Raw genomic sequence first — 17,259 nt, 5'->3', positions numbered from 1 at the left:
CGATAGTGCAATGTAAAGTACTGAATAAAAAAAACCACCGTCAGAAACAATATGTATTTGATGATCGTAGTAAAAACAAATAAGGAATAACAGTACTGTAGTTGAAGATTTGCCGCCGTCAATTGTCGATTCTGCGATCGCAAATGCAGTGTAACTGGCGACGCGTATCAGAGGCAGTAAAACGGATATGTGTGACCGTCAAATCAAAATTGACGGCGACAACTCAACTACAGTACTGTTATTCCTATTCTAATGCATTACAAAAAGAGCTTGTAAAATGTATAAATTTAAGATAACATGAAATTAAATAAATGATTTTTGGAACATTTACGTCATGGCAAAACAAGACGTCATACAAACAAAAACGCTCAAAATTAAGATTATTGTGATACTTGTTCGAATCAGATTTGGACAAAATCTCATTTAAACGGCGTTTTGAAGCAGGTTTTGTTTAATTTTTCTATTATAATGTACATGTTGTATAAAACGAACATTTGTGGATTCCAGCAATTAAATGATGGCTCAAGGCATGTTAATTGTAGATTTAACGGTCTATTTTAGCCAAGATAACGTTGTTACTCAAATTTGCATTAGAAGTGATGTTTGATAACTCAAAACACATCGATTGATCATCAAGTAGTTATAATTGTCCGTCACGAAGGAAGCGTTGACGTTCGGAAAAAAAATAGCAAACATAACTATTAAACAGTTGGTGAACGAAAAATATTTATCATTTATTATCTATAACATGGATAAATATAAACCACAGTATTTTAGCTTGGATTATTGTTAATTGCTGTACTGAAAATCCTCTTTTTGAAACATTGATGAGTGGCAGAAAAAGACAAAGTGGTACAATTATATTGTCAATATCATGTTCAACATTAATCCGTAAGAATATTCATATTGAAAAACTTCTGATTTAATAATAGATAAGTAATCATTATTGTATTAATTGTAAATGTCATTTGTAGCAGGTGAGCTTTTGCCATAACTTTGCGTCCGACGTCCGTTTATTGTCCGTAAACACTGCTTTAAAAATCTTCTCCTCTGTAACTGTTCTATGGATTAAAACCAAACTTTGTCTGCTTCATCTGTAGGATATCAACAAATAAGTTGGTAATTTTTGTCCATGTTGATCGACTAACATGGCAACCGTGTCTAAAAATACAACATAGTGGTCAAACTATAGTTCGGGCTAACATTTCTAAATCTATAGCAATTAGTAAAAAACTGACTGGGTAAGCACAAGTCCTATCTACCCTGAAAATTTTGCGAAATCTGCACACTTGTTTTAAAGCATTTACCCTTGGTATGTTGAGATAAAACTTGTTTGGCATTTACATTCCTTTGTTTCAAAAATTATAAGAACAATGCTAGAGGTGTAAACTACGAAATTGATCAGCACCTCGGAATATTACAGAAATATCTAATCACATGTTTTGAACTTATTGCCCTTGAAACGTTGATTTCTAACTTTTTGGGCATTTTACATTCCATTGTTTTAAAAAATTACAGGAATTCTAAATTAAGAAATTGGTCAACATGACAATATGTATCCTCACGGAATATTGGAGAAATATCTGATTACTTTTTTTGGATTTACTGCCCCTAAAATATCTATGTATCCAAATGTTAGCATAGTTATCACGAAAACAATAAGATCTAGATTAAAATGAAATGCAAAGGATATCAGCATGACAAAATGTTTCTACTCTTAGAATTGTAGAAAATCTGTTTTGGAGTTATATCCCATGAAATATCTTTTTTTTTTGTGCAGTTTTCGACTGTTATTGATGACAATATAGGGGCTAGGTTAAAAGTTTCAAAATTTCAAAAATATTCACCGTGACAGATCTATAAAAACTAAAAATTTCAGAAAAATATGTGTGCCTGTTTAGGAGTTATTACCCCCTGAAATATACAAATTTTTCATTTTTTTTTATCGGCATTTATGCTATTATTTTATAAAGTATAGGAGCTTAGTTAAAAGTGCTAGCTGAAAAAATTATCAGCATGGCAAGAACTATCTGGAAATTTCACAACCCTTTTAAGCTCACCCGGCCCCATCACTTGGCGTCTGTCATCCGTCGTCCGTCGTCGTCGTCCGTTAACTTTTACAAAAATCTTCTCCACTGAAAATAATGGACCAAATTTAACCAAACTTGACCATAATCATTATTTGGATATCTAGTTTTAAAAAATGTGTCCAATGACCCCGCCTGCCAACCAAGATGGCCGACGTGGGTAAAAATAGAACAAAGGGGAAAACTGCAAGTTTTGTCTATTATTTTAAAAATCGTTATTAATAGAGAAAAATCTGATAAATCAAAAATGTTCAGAATGTTGAGCTGTACCAAAAGAGGGACGAAAGATACCAGAGGGACAGTCAAACTCATAGATCGAAAACAAACTGACAACGCCATGGCCAAAAATAAAAAGGCAAACAGACAAATAATAGTACAGATGACACAACATAGAAAACCAAAGACTAAGCAACACGAACCCCACCAAAAACTGGGGTGATCTCAGGTGCTCCGGAAGGGTAAGCAGATCCTGCTCCACATGTGGCACCCGTCGTGTTGCTTATGTTATTACAAATCCGGTAAATAGTCTAATTCGGTATGTCACATTCGTGAAAAGGGAGGGTATTGTAGTTACGACATAAGGAACATATCCGATATCATCTGTGAAACAGTTATTCCATAACGGTCAACCAACTCGTGATGGCGTCCGTAAAATTTACGAAGGGATGACTTCAACTTCACCATTTGGAACTCTTGGTTAAATAGCTTCCTTGTGAGCAGCAGTCCTCTATCAAGGAAATCATGATAGGAAACACAAACCCGGGAATATCGTATCAATTGGGAGATATATACTCCGTATGCAGGCGCTGCGGGAATGTTGCTACATAGAAATGGAAAGTTCACAATTGGGAAGCTGAAATCATCTCTTTTGTCGTAAAGTTTTGTTTTCAACCGACCCTCATTGTCAATTTCTAGATGTAAGTCAAGATTTGAGGCAGACTTAACTGTATCTGTAGTATCTTTTATCTCTAGTTCGATGGGATAGATTCGTTCAACATAGTCACCAAATTTTGTATTATTTAGTGAGAGAACATCATCTATATAGCGGAATTGTTCATTGGCGCCAAAACTTTCTGGCGATAGGAGTTATTGCCCTTAAATGACAAATTTTACCATTTTTTTTCATTTATGTCTTTCGCCTTGAAAACTATAATAGATAGAGAAAAACTATAAGTTGCAAAAATGATCAGCAAGACAAGATCTACAAATAATCATTGCATGGTCGAACTCTTCAATTGACTCCTAATTAGAGTTATTGCCCGTTGATGACGATTTTCACCAATTGTTTGCATTTTTGCTTTTTATCTTAAAACTCATATTAGATAGATAGAAATTTAAATAAGCGAAATAGATCAGCAAGACAACATCTACATTTCAGACAATATGGGGTAATTTTCCGACAACTCCTTATTGGAGTTAATGCCCTTTAATGACAATTTTTACCGTTTTCTTTGTGTTTTGGTTTAAATGATAAAAATTATAATTGATAAATAGGAACTTTGAAAAACAAAAATGATCAGCGAGGCAAGATCCACAAACAAGTCATTTTTTGCCGATATAGTTAGTAGACTGTCACTTCTCATAGGAGTGAATGCCCATAAATGAGGATTTTTTTTAACTCTCTTTTGTGTTTTGAGAAAAAACCAAAGAAGATAGAGAGAAACTAAACAGACATAATGATCAGCATTACGAGATTAACAAAAAAGAAATTTTTGCCATGAGTTCTATTCTTGTCTTCAATGTTGGAAATTATACACATAGACGAGCGACATAGGAACAGTTATAATAGTAATTGTATATCCCTGAAAATTCTATAAAAACAAAAAGATTATAATTGTATTGTGAATTTTATTTCATTTTAATATAGTGATAACTTATGTAAAACTAAAGATTGATGAAATATTTAGGTATATCATGATCAATCAGACAGCAACCCAACAATGCAAATAACAAAAAACACCTAGATGACAACACTCAGTCTTCAATATACTAGGGGTCAATGCAATATGTCAGGCTGAGACTATGTTCACTTAGACACATTTTATTTCGGTTAATTCACCCTCGTCCGAGGTTTTATTACTGATCTTGATGTTTAATAAATGGCAAAATGCTCAGACTGGACTGACAGTATTTGAGTAAAAAGTAACGGTACTTGAAAAATACATAAAAAAACATGAAGAAGACAATTACAAAATGATGAAAATGATAAAATAAGCATGTATAATTTCTACTCACATATCAAAGGTCAAAGTTCTAAAGAATATGATACAAAATCATTCTGGGTTTTAGACGTGCTATTGACGTGCTGTGCAACTAATGATGTAAACTGACATATATGTTAAAGGAGTTGATAATTTAGAAACCTTTTCAATACAAATAAAATTTTGCAATATTTTCAAACGAATTTACAGTTATGTTGTGAAAGCTGTCTGAATAACAGAAATATACAGTTTGTTGATATTCATCTTGAGGACGTGCTAAAGCAATTTTAAGTTGATCCTCATTAGAGGTAAACAGATTTACCGTAAAAAAGATTCTTGGAAAAAAATTTAAAAAAATGAATAAATTCCCAATCATAATGAATACGAGATGAACGGATATACTGATAAGCACATCATATATGTAAATTTTATAAACTTCGGTGCTAGACTAACACATTATTCAAGATACTAACATCGATTTCAAACTAATCGAAAACTTTTGGTAAAGGTATACAATAAACACTAGAAATTAGACTGTTTCGTAACATGTCACAAGGAACACCTTTGAAATATATCCTCCATAAGAATAAGACATCAAGTATGGCTTCTGGGTCTATTATTCAGCCTGCTGTTGAGAATGCTGTCATAAATGTTCATACAAAGAATGTTCAAAATTTTGGTCAGGAATAAGAGATCCACTGCTTAAAATTCAAACCTGACACTGTTAAGGATTTTGATCAGCGTAGAAAAGAAATCGTGGCAATTGACGTTTAATTGTTAAATTCATAATAAAAAAAAGTACAGCATTGTTCAGCATCAGCCGATTTCTACAGACTCAGTCAACTTTTATGATATCATGAAAAAGATAATTATGTGGGTAAAAGGTTGGATACTTTAAAAATGTAAGACACCAAAGGAAGTAGTCATGTTACCATGTAAGGGCACTGGGAACTGTGATGGGTATAGACGTGGAAATTATTCGTGTCGTTCTAGTCGAGGTCATGGATAGTAGAAGCCGAATAATCGGGTGGTAACCGGAGTACTTTACAAAATCAGTCTGGACATGCATGATTGTACACAGGTAATTAAAACATTGTAAAATGAGTAGGAATCTCCAATGATAGACACATTAGGGGCTTATAATTGCTTTGCTGTAAAGCACGGTCTCACATTAGCCAAGTCTAAAGAATAATACGGTACGTAAATCTAGTTCTACATTAATAGATAGGATGGTTGGAAAGGAAAATGAAACACATTTTTATGTAAATGAAAGGAAATGTTAGTCTTTGATAGGTAGTGGATCTATGGTTTCTGTTATTTGTGTACCTACATTAAGATCTGTACACCCAGTCCCTACAGTAAAAGCTTTAGATGAGTTTATATTATGAGTCGTTGAAGATTTCCAGTTAACTACTGGTAGTGTAAGGTTAAAGGTCTCAATGCCGTCAACTTGGGCAATATCCTTCATCATAAATTAGTTCAACCAAAAATACCTCCTATTTTAAACATCAGTCTGTACCAATCATTTCTTATACCTATACCAAACCAATTGCAACTAAAATTTCAATTGCAAACACGTGTTGCAGGATCTCAATATTGACGAATTCAAGTCTAAACCTCATGATTGCACCTGTACTAGTTCCCCATTCATATATAATCAGGCTGGCCAAGTTATTACCGGTGACCTCAACATTGTCATTAACACTTCCCTGCGAAATGTGTTATCCAAAAGTCCATCAATTGGAAACACAACTTCAAAATACTGATGGATTCATGCAAGGATTATGCCAGGCAATAGGTTAAACGCGAGAAAGAAGACGTAGATACTCTTTCCAAGTGGATTAAGACTGTGAGGTCGTTGATACAAATCAGAATTAAGAAACTAAATGCGTCTATCAATACCCATGCTACGTCAATCTTTAAAGACCCAAATGTTGCAAAACACTTGTCCTATCTCCATGACAAATATGTTGTTGTCCCTGCAGATAAAGCCCCAAACAACATCGTTTTTGTGTGTAATGACCAACCATCACATTGCTTTGTTTCATAAAAAAGAATGGCCAAAGTAGATACAAGTATCTTGTCTTAGGGAGGGATAAATCTTACTTTGTAAAAAATCATTCTGATTCAAACAAAAAATTTTCTGAAACTGACATTATCAAGATGCTTGATTTCTTGTACTGACAAACATACTTTTTACGTTTGGAGGACGTGTTTTTCAACAAACTATCGGCATTCCCATGGAAACTAACTGTGCCCCTCTTCTTGCCGACTTCTTCCTTTATTCTTATGAGGCTGACGTCATACAGGAACTTCCTAGGAAGAAAGAAAAGAAGTTAGCAGTATCCTTTAACTTTACTTTCCGCTATATAGATGATGTTCTCTCATTAAATAATTCAAAATTTGGTGACTATGTTGAACGAATCAATCCCATCGAACAAGAAATTAAGGATACAATAGATACAGTTAAGTCTGCCTCATATCTTGACTTACATCTAAAAATTGACAATGAGGGTTGGTTGAAAACAAAATTTTACGACAAGAGATGATTTCAGCTTCCAAATTGTGAACTTTCCATTTCTATGTAGCAACATTCCCGCATCGCCTGCATACGGAGTATAGATCTCCCAATTGATACGATATTCCCGGGCTTGTATTTCCTATCATGATTTCCTTGATAGAGGGTTGCTGCTCACAAGGAAGCTATTAAACCAAGAGTTCCAAATGGTGAAGTTGAAATCATACCATCGTAAATTTTATGGACGCCACCACGAGTTGGTTGACCGTTATGGAATATCCGTTTCACAGATGATAGCGGGTATGTTTCTAATGTCGTTACTACAATCCTGTTCCCTTTTCACGAATGTGACCTACCGAATAAGACTATTTTCCAGGTTTGTACTAACATGAGCAACACGACGGGTGCCACATGTGGAGCAGGATCTGCTTACCCTTCCGGAGCACCTGAGATCACCCCAGTTTTTGGTGGGGTTCGTTTTGCTTAGTCTTTAGTTTTCTATGTTGTGTTTTGTGTACTATTGTTTGTCTGTTTGTCTTTTTCTTTTTTAGCCATGGCATTGTCAGGTTGTTTTCGATTCATGAGTTTCAATGTCCCTCTGGTATCTTTCGCCCCTCTTTTAAAGAATCAGACAAACATAAACCGGATTCAATTTAAGACCATTAAAGTTCTATAAATACAATAACCCTTTGGACTCACTGATGCATGTTCCGCCTTCCAAATGCTTGATATATGATGTATGGGTGAATTAAATTTGAAAGAATGTCTGATCCATTTAGACGATATTATCATTTGAAGACGTAAAAATGGGGATATCAAAACCGCTTTCTTCAAGTTGAACGATTACAACCAGAAATTCAATGATATAAAAGTGTTGCAAGAAGGAGATCAAATATTTGAATTTTATTGTGTCTAATGAGCGCATAAAATGACCCAGAAGAGATCTCTATTGTGACAACTGGCCCACTGTACAGAATGTGAATGGTTTGATAAAGTTTTAGATTTTACATTATACTATAGACGTTTTATAAATGATTTCGCTAGATTGTAAAACCTTTAAATGACCTATTGGTTGGTCATTCCACACAGAAACAAAAGTATGGTATGACGAAAGAATGCAACACCCAAGTGGTCATAGAATGAGGTACAATAGGAAGCTATATATAAGGTAATAAAGAAATAACCTGTCCTCCTATAATTAGCATATGCTGATTATACTGCACTGTTTACTGTGTATATTGGTGACGGTAATGACGATTGAGAATCGGTACTGTATCAGACACGGGAAGGCATTGATACAGTAATTGCCTATGCAAGCCGTAGCTTACTAAGAGCAGAGATCGAGGCTTTTCTGACCCATAAAACAGAGTTTTTAGCTCCAAAATGGGCGATGACTGACAAGTTGCAGGAGTATTTGTTTGGCAATTAATCTTAAGTCAAAACGGATAATAATCTGTTGACATATGTATTTGATCGAACTAAACTAGACGCCGTCAGACATGAATGGCCAGCTTCTCTTTCAAATTAGGATATCAAGTTGAAACACAGAACAGGTAAGTCAAATGTAGATTTTATCTGGGATGCAGCCGAAGATTAAATTGATGCTTAAAGATGCTATACAAGCGATATGTACTTCTCATATTGCGTCAACCGGCCCATTTATTGAGTCGAATTTATGACTAGAATGTCGTTACGGAGGATTTTTATGACGCGTAGATAAACTTATCGAGATAATAGGCTTATAATTTGGTACGACAGACGCGCTTTCATCAAAAAAAGTCTCATAAGTGATGCTTGAGTTAGAAAATTTAAAAGGCCGAATAAAGTACGAAGTTGAAGATTATCCAGGATCCAAAATTCCAAATGGTTTTGACAAATATAGTTAAGGCAATCTATTCATGGGGTACACAATCCTTAGTATTTCGAACATTTAAAGTTTTGTAAGCAGTTAATAAAACCACAATCCCGTCCTCTTTTCCTCTAATGTAACCTACCGAATTAGACTTATCATGGGTTTGTACATACATGAGTAACATGATGGGTGCCACATGTGGAGCAGGATCTGCTTATCCTTCCTGGGCACCTGAGATCACCCCCAGTTGTTGTTAGGGTTCATGTTGCTTAGTCTTTAGTTTTCTATGTCGTGTTCTGTGTACTGTTGTTTGTCTTTTCGTCGTTGACCGTTTTTTTGCAATGGTATTGTCAGTTTGTTTTCGACTGTCAATAACCTTTGGTATCCTTCTCGTCTCTTTTATAAATATGACCATATCAATGATAATTCATGTCAACACTGAAGTGACTGGCCATTTGGAGAGGGTTAGCTGATATAAACCAACCAAAAGAAGGATATTTTAAGAATAAGTATTTCTGGGATATGCTAATGATTGAATATGATACATACACAGTAGTCTGTATAAAAAAAAGACAATGCAGCTGGTTTTACCATCAGTACTCAGAGATATCGTCTTACAGAGATTGCTTGATGACATTTGACACCAGGGAAGAGACAGGACAATAATTCTGGTGAAATCTAGATTCTTTTGGCCAGGTGAAAACTAAGATGATAAAAACAATGGTAATATCATGTAGGAACTGTATTTTAAAGAAGACAAACAGTTAGAAATCAGCAGAATTAGTAAATATAAACACACAACGTATATCCTCTTGAGTCAGTATGTATTGACTATCGCAGTTTAGAATAAGTAAAAGGTCGTGTTGCTCATGTATGTATCAGAGGCGCTACATAGGTATTCGAATCTGATTTCTTATCTTACTCTAAAGGGACTAACATGTTCAAAAGATTCTGATAAAACCGCTCATTATCCTGAAGTTGATACGGAGTAGTCCTGGACATCTTGATATTGGATAACTTACACAATTCGCTTATAAATCTCGATTCAAAATGTAGACATTTGGCGCTGTGTATTCTAGTCGGAAATGAAAAATGCTGGATGAAATTCTACAATAGATGCTTAGCTTTAGTTTTAGTTGTCAGGTTTCGTGTAGGTATCGCTTACGGGTAGCGAGTAAAATGGTCCATTATGAATTCATTGAATAAGTTCTCACACCCATGTCACATGTAAAGTAAGATCTACTTACCCTTCTGGCTCGCCTGATATCTACCCCTGTTATTTTTGGGGTTCGTGTTGCTCAGTGTTTAGATTTCGATGTTGTGTTTTGTATAATGTTTTTTGTCTATTGATCCTTTTTTTCTTTTTTGTTTGTTATCACAAAGTCAGTTTGCTTTCCACTTATGAGTTTGAATTTCCCTTTCGTATCTTTTGCCTCTCTTGTGTTCAAACTTATACTGCTACCAGACATGAAAGTGTAGGATGAAGTCCCCACTTCTTAATCTTTTGTCAATGATTGGTAAAGATTTAAAGCTGGCTATTAACGTGTTCTTAGAGATTACTTCTGGCTCATCCAGAAAGATCACAAAACATACGTAAGTAAAAAAGAAAGAAGATTAAGGTTTACTTATAAACATTGTGTATAAGTTTCATAATATTCGGTTAAGGCAAAATACAATAAGAGTGCGAAAACGGCAAATTCAGCAAAGTTTCAATTACATAGGGGTTTCCAAATTCGAACTTGCTCTGTATTTGGTGGCAATAAGCATCATGTACAATTTTCATAACATTTATTGAGAAAACTAAAGTTAAAGGACGGACGTATGGATGGACAAGGTAAACCTTAATGTCCCCTTCGCCGAGCAGAGGGGCATGAAAATCATAGTTTCTAATTACATTAAACAAATACTAATAACAGTTTACAAAAACTAATAAAACAGAGTTCCAATGTCCCCAGCGTTGCACATACTTTATAGACTGCTGAAATAGATCTTTGATTATCTTGTTAAAGAAAAAATAAATTACATTTCAAAAAGACCTTCAAGGGCATTACTTATAGTATACTATAAGTTTTATAAAAATCTGGCAAAAATTGTATCTGTGAGAGCTATAACGAGGCCATTTTCCATCAGTTTAATATTTCCAAGGGGCATAACTCTTTTACAAAATGTCGATCGTCCACCATTATAGAACTTGTCCGAGATATTGCTGATATTAATCTTTTGTATAAGTTTTATAAAAATCTGGCAAGAATTGTACCCGTGAGAGCGCTAACAAGGCCATTTTCAATAAATTTTATATTCCCAAGGTGCATAACTCTTTTAAACAAAGTCGATCGTCCACCATTTTATAACTTGTCCGAGATATTTCTGATATTAACTTATTGTATAAGTTTTTTAAAAATCTGGCAAGAATTGTACCCGTGAGAGCGCTAAAGAGGCCATTTTCTATAAATTTAATACTTCCAAGGGGCATAACTCTTTAAAAAAAAGTCGATCGGCCACCATTATAAAACTTGTCCGAGATATTGCTGATATCAACCTATAGTATAAGTTTTATAAAAATCTGGCAAGAATTGTACCTGTGAGAGTACTAACAAGACCGGACGGACGGACGGACGGACGACCGGTGTTTTTATGTCCCCCGCAACGAGTTGCGCGGGGGACAAAAACAGAACCCAAAGCAGTCAATACATGTAACTTTATAACTAAATACTTTTAAGTATAAGAATTAACAAATATGTGCGTCCATAGGACACTATGTCACGCTCATACCATCACCATTCCATGTTCAGTGAATTTGGCTTATAATTTTTTAAATGTTTGTTACAAGTTTCAAGTTGACGTAACGACAAATTCATTGTTAATTACCGAAAACCAAAACTATAAAACCCTAATACGGGATGAAGGTACTAATGGATAGACGCTGCACAGACCGGAAAATATAAGGACCTGTACTGTTGAAGTCGGGGCATAACAATTATATGTTTCTTATTGAAACAAACTCTGAAAGAAGATAAACTATTAGGATTAGGCGTGAACTATTTTAATAAATTTGAAAAAAAAACAAATATTTTGTGTTACCACATTGTCATACTAAATCGTTCTAGCCGTAAGATCTAGTTTGCTAATTATATCACATTGTTGTGTATTTTGAAAAACACAGGCGTTCCTTAAACGTAGTAAAAGTGTGTACTTTAACGTACATCAAAATGCAAAAAAGTGTGTACAACTTCATCAGTACTGAAGTTTATCTGGATCTTTCTCTTCTTCGCTAGAACTATCACTGTCTGAATCACTGGATTTTTTAGTCTTTTGATTGTTTTCTTCCTGTGGTTTCTGTTCCGAATGTTGCGTAGATTCTTCGGTACTTTCCACGTTGTCACTTTGAGATACTTTCTCAGTTTCAGTTTTATCGTCTTCTTTACTGTCTTTTTCTTGCAAAGATTTGTCGTCGTCTTCTGAAAAAAATGCCAATGAATTCGATGGATCACTCATTTTCAATTAGAAAATCGATAACCTGGAAACAAATACATTGATTTTTTTTTCATCTTTGTGTATCACTCAAGGAAAATAATAAAGAAAAACGATTAAATTATTCTTTCGTGGTAAAAAAATCGTAGAGGGTTCCGTGCAAAGCTGTGTGTAGTCTAGTCTCCGGTTGCTGCTGTCGGTGTAAAAGTTTAATGTCTAGTTTCAAAAACGAAGTCCATTAATATGAGAAATACGGGGGGAAAATCGAACTGTTTTTTCCAGATGCAGTTTCTTGTTCTTTAAAAATCGTCTGTCCAAGTTTTATAACATTCTGTTTTCGTGCATTTAAACACAGTTATTGATGTCTGAAAATGTTGGTTCAAGACTGTAGGTAAATGTAAACAGCAAAATAAATACTACTTCTGTGTTTCAGTTGTATACTTGAAAATTATGTAAGATATGTTTTCAACATTTTGTTTCAAAATTCATCATAAAAAACTTTAAAAATATCAATGTTTTTTTTTTTTTTTTTTTTTTTGTTCTTGGAGGTTCGAAAATGTTATTGATGTATGAAAAACTTTAACCTTAGGCTGTATGTAAATGTTAACTGCAAAAAAACCCAATAATTCCTTTAGAAAAGCGTAACAAAATCTAAATCATGCTTTTGATACTATATTTTGATCACAAAAATCGACAGTCCAAGTCATATGCAAGTGTAATAAAATTCCATGAAGGTTTGACAAAGTCATTTATGTCTGCAAAAACTTTGATCACAGACTGAACCTAAATGTTTGGCGACGCAGACGAAAACGGAATGTACAATCAATATGTATATTTTTGTTAACGATATTCATGGTATTTTATAAATAATCTTTTCGCGTTCATGGAAACAATAACAAAACACTTTATCCTCAGATGTTTTAAAAGGAAAATCCCAATTTTATTGGCAGACAATAGCATATTTTATATATGATAATTTCCTTAAATTTTCTTAAAGGTTGAAATCATACATACTATTAAATTTTGATGAACTGTTTTCTACAAATATGATGTTCTGAATAAAATAAATCTATTTTAACACGAAGGTTTATCTATGCCTGAGTAATGGATTGCGTTAGCCGTATTTTGGCACAACAATTCGTAATGTTTGATTTTTAATTTTGTTCAACTTTGTACTTCCTAAGCCTAGCTTCTAATTGTTTTCATTCGAGGAACACAGAGGAGAAGTATGAAGACAAAAGGCGCGTCTGGCGTTCCAAATTATATGCCTGGTATCCTTGATAAGTATTGAAATAGATTAAATATTGTGAAGTCCCTTTTATTTCAACAAAGCATAAATAACCTGTAGATTGTTCATTTTCTGGAAGAATTGTTTTTTACTGACGACCGGCGGAATGAAAAAAGAATGTTTTGCTTTCTTTTACTTCCTTTCTTACAATCAACATTTAAGGACAATTAACCAAATGTTTAAACAATTTTCTAGATTTCCCAATTCTTATCCGTATGAGGTTTCTCAACATGATATATGTGGATATATTATTGTATTTTATGCGCATGATATTTTAAGATGGCTATTGTCTATAATACCAACGTGTGAATACTAACAATAGGTTTGTTTATATTCATTTAGTTTTATAAAATTTACTCTATTGCCTGTTTGAAATTTAAATCAAAAGTGAATGTGCTGTGCATGCTTACATTGTAATATATTATGTTTCAAACACCCATAACTGTGTCTGTATTAATTTGATGTGTTGGCTATCATGCTTACAAAGGTGTTGCCACAATCAATAAAATTGAACAATGAATTATGAACTGGATGATAAAAATTAATAATGAAGAGTGTTAGTGGTAAGACGTATAAACGATGTCTGCTTGGAGGGTAGAGATTGTAATTTCGTGAATGATTAATTATTCATCAACCAATTATGCATGCATTTGATTTTACCTGTATTTGCACTTCGCCCTGTTTAAAAGACATATAATTCACAATCAGGTGTTTTAACATATAAACGCGCATCTGGCGCAAATACAAAATTTCAATTCTGGTATCTATGATGAGTATATTTACAACCACTGGGTCGATGCCACTGCTGGTGGAGTTTTTATTCCCCGAGGGTATCACCAGCCCAGTAGTCAGCACTTCTGTGTTGACATGAATTATCATTGATATGGTCATAATTATAAATTAACTGTTTACATGAAATACTAAGGCTTTTCTACCTCAGGAATAGACTACCTTAGCTGTATTTGGAAAAACCTTAAGGAATTTTTGGTCCTCAATGCTCTTCAACTAAGTACTTTATTTGGCCTTTTTAACTTTTTTGATTCGATCGTCACTGATTAGTCTTTTGTAGACGAAACGCACGTCTGGCGCAAATACAAAATTTCAATCCTTGTATCTATGATGAGTTGATATATGTAAACATTAACGAATATTCTTTTGTTTCTAGAACTAGATTTTGATTAATTAAATTTAAGTTCACATTTCTTTTACTTCCTCAAAATTGACCTTCACATTCTTAAAAGTTGGACTAATATTTAAAAAAAAATGTTTTCATACAGTCAGAATTTCAGAGGTTTCCTGTTCTTAACATAAGAGCAACATCTAGTTCGACTATGAGACTTGTGCATTCACTGAAAATGGGTTTGATGTGCAAAACTATGTCATTTTACCTGGGATATGTCCTAGCCTCGATTTAGGTCGGTCATGACCTTCTCGTGCTGAATACTGTTTACCAGAAGGGATATTTGTATCTGAATCGTTTCCCGTTGTTTCTTCTTGCTTTGCTATATTGTCGTTTTGTTTGTCATCAATGTCATTAGATTCGGATTTTAATTCTGCTTTAATTAACTCTGCTTGTTCCTCCGATTGTTTGTTGTTGTCAGCCCTTACGGAAGATGACGTTGATTTTGCACTCGTTGACCTTGATGACCTATCTGGGGACTTTCGCCCTGACGATGTGCTCTTCATTGAAGAGTTAGATTTTACACTCTGTGGTCGTTTATCCGGGGTTTGAGAGCGTTTGGTTTGCTGTGTTGTCTTGTATGGCGACTCATCCTTTTCCGATTTGGTTTTTGTATTGTTTTCTGATATTGACGATTTATCGTCAACAGAAACTGAAGATATACTTCTGCTTGTCTCATTTCCTGTAGAAGTACTTCTTCTAAGAAAAAGACAAATCGCAGTATTAAAATAAACAGAAACAAAACAAAATGAATATATTCAGAGTACGAATAATGTATTGCCTACCGACGTTATGACAAAAACATATTTGCATACAGAAACAAGAACCACGTGAAAATATTGAAGAAAGGAATATTATGACGTAACATTATATAATCTTCAATATTTCACTTATATCGTAATATGTAATAAAAGGCTACTGCAAATGTATCAATTAATGGTCTAAATGATACTTTTTAATTAATTTTGAAAATGTATTTATAAGACAAAATGTTGAATATGCGGTTTTATTTATAAAACGTAAAATAACAAATATAGGAAAATTCAAAACGGAAAGTCCTTTATCAAATGGCAAAATCAAAAGCTCAATCATATCAAAAGATTGGAAAACAACTGTAATATTCCTGGTAAAGCCATTTTCAGAAAAAAATGGTGGATTAAACTTGGTTTTATAGCTAGCTAAACCTCTCACTTGCATGACAGTCGCATAGAATTCCATTACATTGACAACAATGTTATCATAACTAACCAGTTCTTACTGTTGAATCATGAGATCACATGATGTATTGTTATTAGAATTTATAATGTATTAAATTTCTGAAATAACGAATCAAACTACAATTACAATTAGGTTGCATAAAAGTCTACCAACTGTAAATTAAGTTTACCTGACAGGAGCTGACACTGCTCTGCTTTGAATTTGCATGTACTGTCGTTGTCTTCCTAATGCTATAAAATCTCTGTATCGTTCGTATTCTTTCTGTGTATATAAACCTGAAATTATTTTATTACTTATGTTAAGAAAAAAACAATTATTAGTATATAATACATTTCAAAAATGGATAGCGATTGAAAGTTATTATTACATTTATTATACTATAGATTTTAGCACCAATAGTTTGTAATAGTAAAAAGTAGCGAACACATTGTAACTGACATGATTGTAGAATATGACTATTGAAGCAACTTTTGCTTACAAAAACTTAGAACCGGAGTAACATCGTGTTAAATAGAATCGTAATTTAAAAAAAACTTAAATAACTGTGCCGTGAACACTGTTTTAATCAAACAAGTCTTATTTATAGACTGCAAGGTTGCTTTTTTTCATATTTTTTGTTTCTTTTTCTCTGTCGAACCTGTATCAATCCCATAGCTATTTCGTGTCTCTTATGTTCGGTGTAGAACGTTCTTATTACTTTTCTTTATGGCGAGAGTTATCTTTCTTAGTAAACTTAAAGATTTATATATTGATATTTACAGTAATATTGGTAGTGTTGAAAATGTATTGCATATGAATACAACGCTATGTTGAGTAATGTCAATGACACAGCAGCTTTATAACACAATAAAACCGGACATCTAGAAGTCAATATATGGTTATCAACAATTATAGTGTGTATGCGCTATGTTCAACTGATCATTAAAACACACATAACTTACTAAAAACATGCAAAAACATTGAACGTCACACAAAATCATATCAGGAAGGTAAATATATAATTCTTAGGCCGAGTTTTATAAGACTTTATTTTTAGAATTTTTTTTCAATAAAACCACTGAAAATGTATAGCCTGGAAGAGTTGCAACATGTTGACATTGGTCACTGATGTGTTTAGAATAACTTAGAGCGGACTAAAAGAATATGGATAATGTGTCTGAACCAACAGGTACTTCCACTGCATAGAGAGTAGGAATAAAAGAATAAATGAAATACCACTAACCTTCAAGAAAAAGAATTCACTGTCATGTATAAAAGGTATTTTTCAATATCTAAAGGAATTGCAAATTACAGACGCAACAGTCTCAATCTCAAATTGATAATCTTTCTCATAGTCTTGTCTTTGTGAGGACCTTGAATGCTCCACAATGCTGAATATATCGCGTGAATAAGACTTTCTAGTAATTCAATATATTGAGTCAAACAAATAATGCTATAAACGAGA

The 17,259-nt window shown here is 33.6% G+C and overlaps 1 protein-coding gene across 4 annotated transcripts in view; it reads right to left on the bottom strand.

Annotated features, from left to right (window-relative positions):
- Positions 1–11,685: 11,685 nt before the first annotated feature.
- LOC127710463 (serine/arginine repetitive matrix protein 5-like) overlaps positions 11,686–17,259 on the bottom strand; it is a 36,854-nt gene continuing 31,280 nt past the window's right edge. For 3 of the 4 annotated variants that reach the window (XM_052216330.1, XM_052216329.1, XM_052216332.1), the window contains 4 exons: positions 15,985–16,090; positions 14,806–15,296; positions 14,078–14,095; positions 11,686–12,116 (listed from right to left, as the gene is read on the bottom strand). In XM_052216330.1, coding sequence (XP_052072290.1) covers positions 11,893–12,116; positions 14,078–14,095; positions 14,806–15,296; positions 15,985–16,090 — 839 coding nt within the window. In that variant the 3' untranslated portion in view covers positions 11,686–11,892. The remainder of the gene's footprint in view (positions 12,117–14,077; positions 14,096–14,805; positions 15,297–15,984; positions 16,091–17,259) is intronic. The other variant, XM_052216331.1, reaches the window with a different exon arrangement.

Source organism: Mytilus californianus, unplaced genomic scaffold, assembly GCF_021869535.1.
Source record: "Mytilus californianus isolate M0D057914Y unplaced genomic scaffold, xbMytCali1.0.p SCAF_8, whole genome shotgun sequence".
NCBI lineage: Eukaryota > Metazoa > Mollusca > Bivalvia > Mytilida > Mytilidae > Mytilus > Mytilus californianus.
This window is presented reverse-complemented; position numbering and strand designations above follow the sequence as displayed.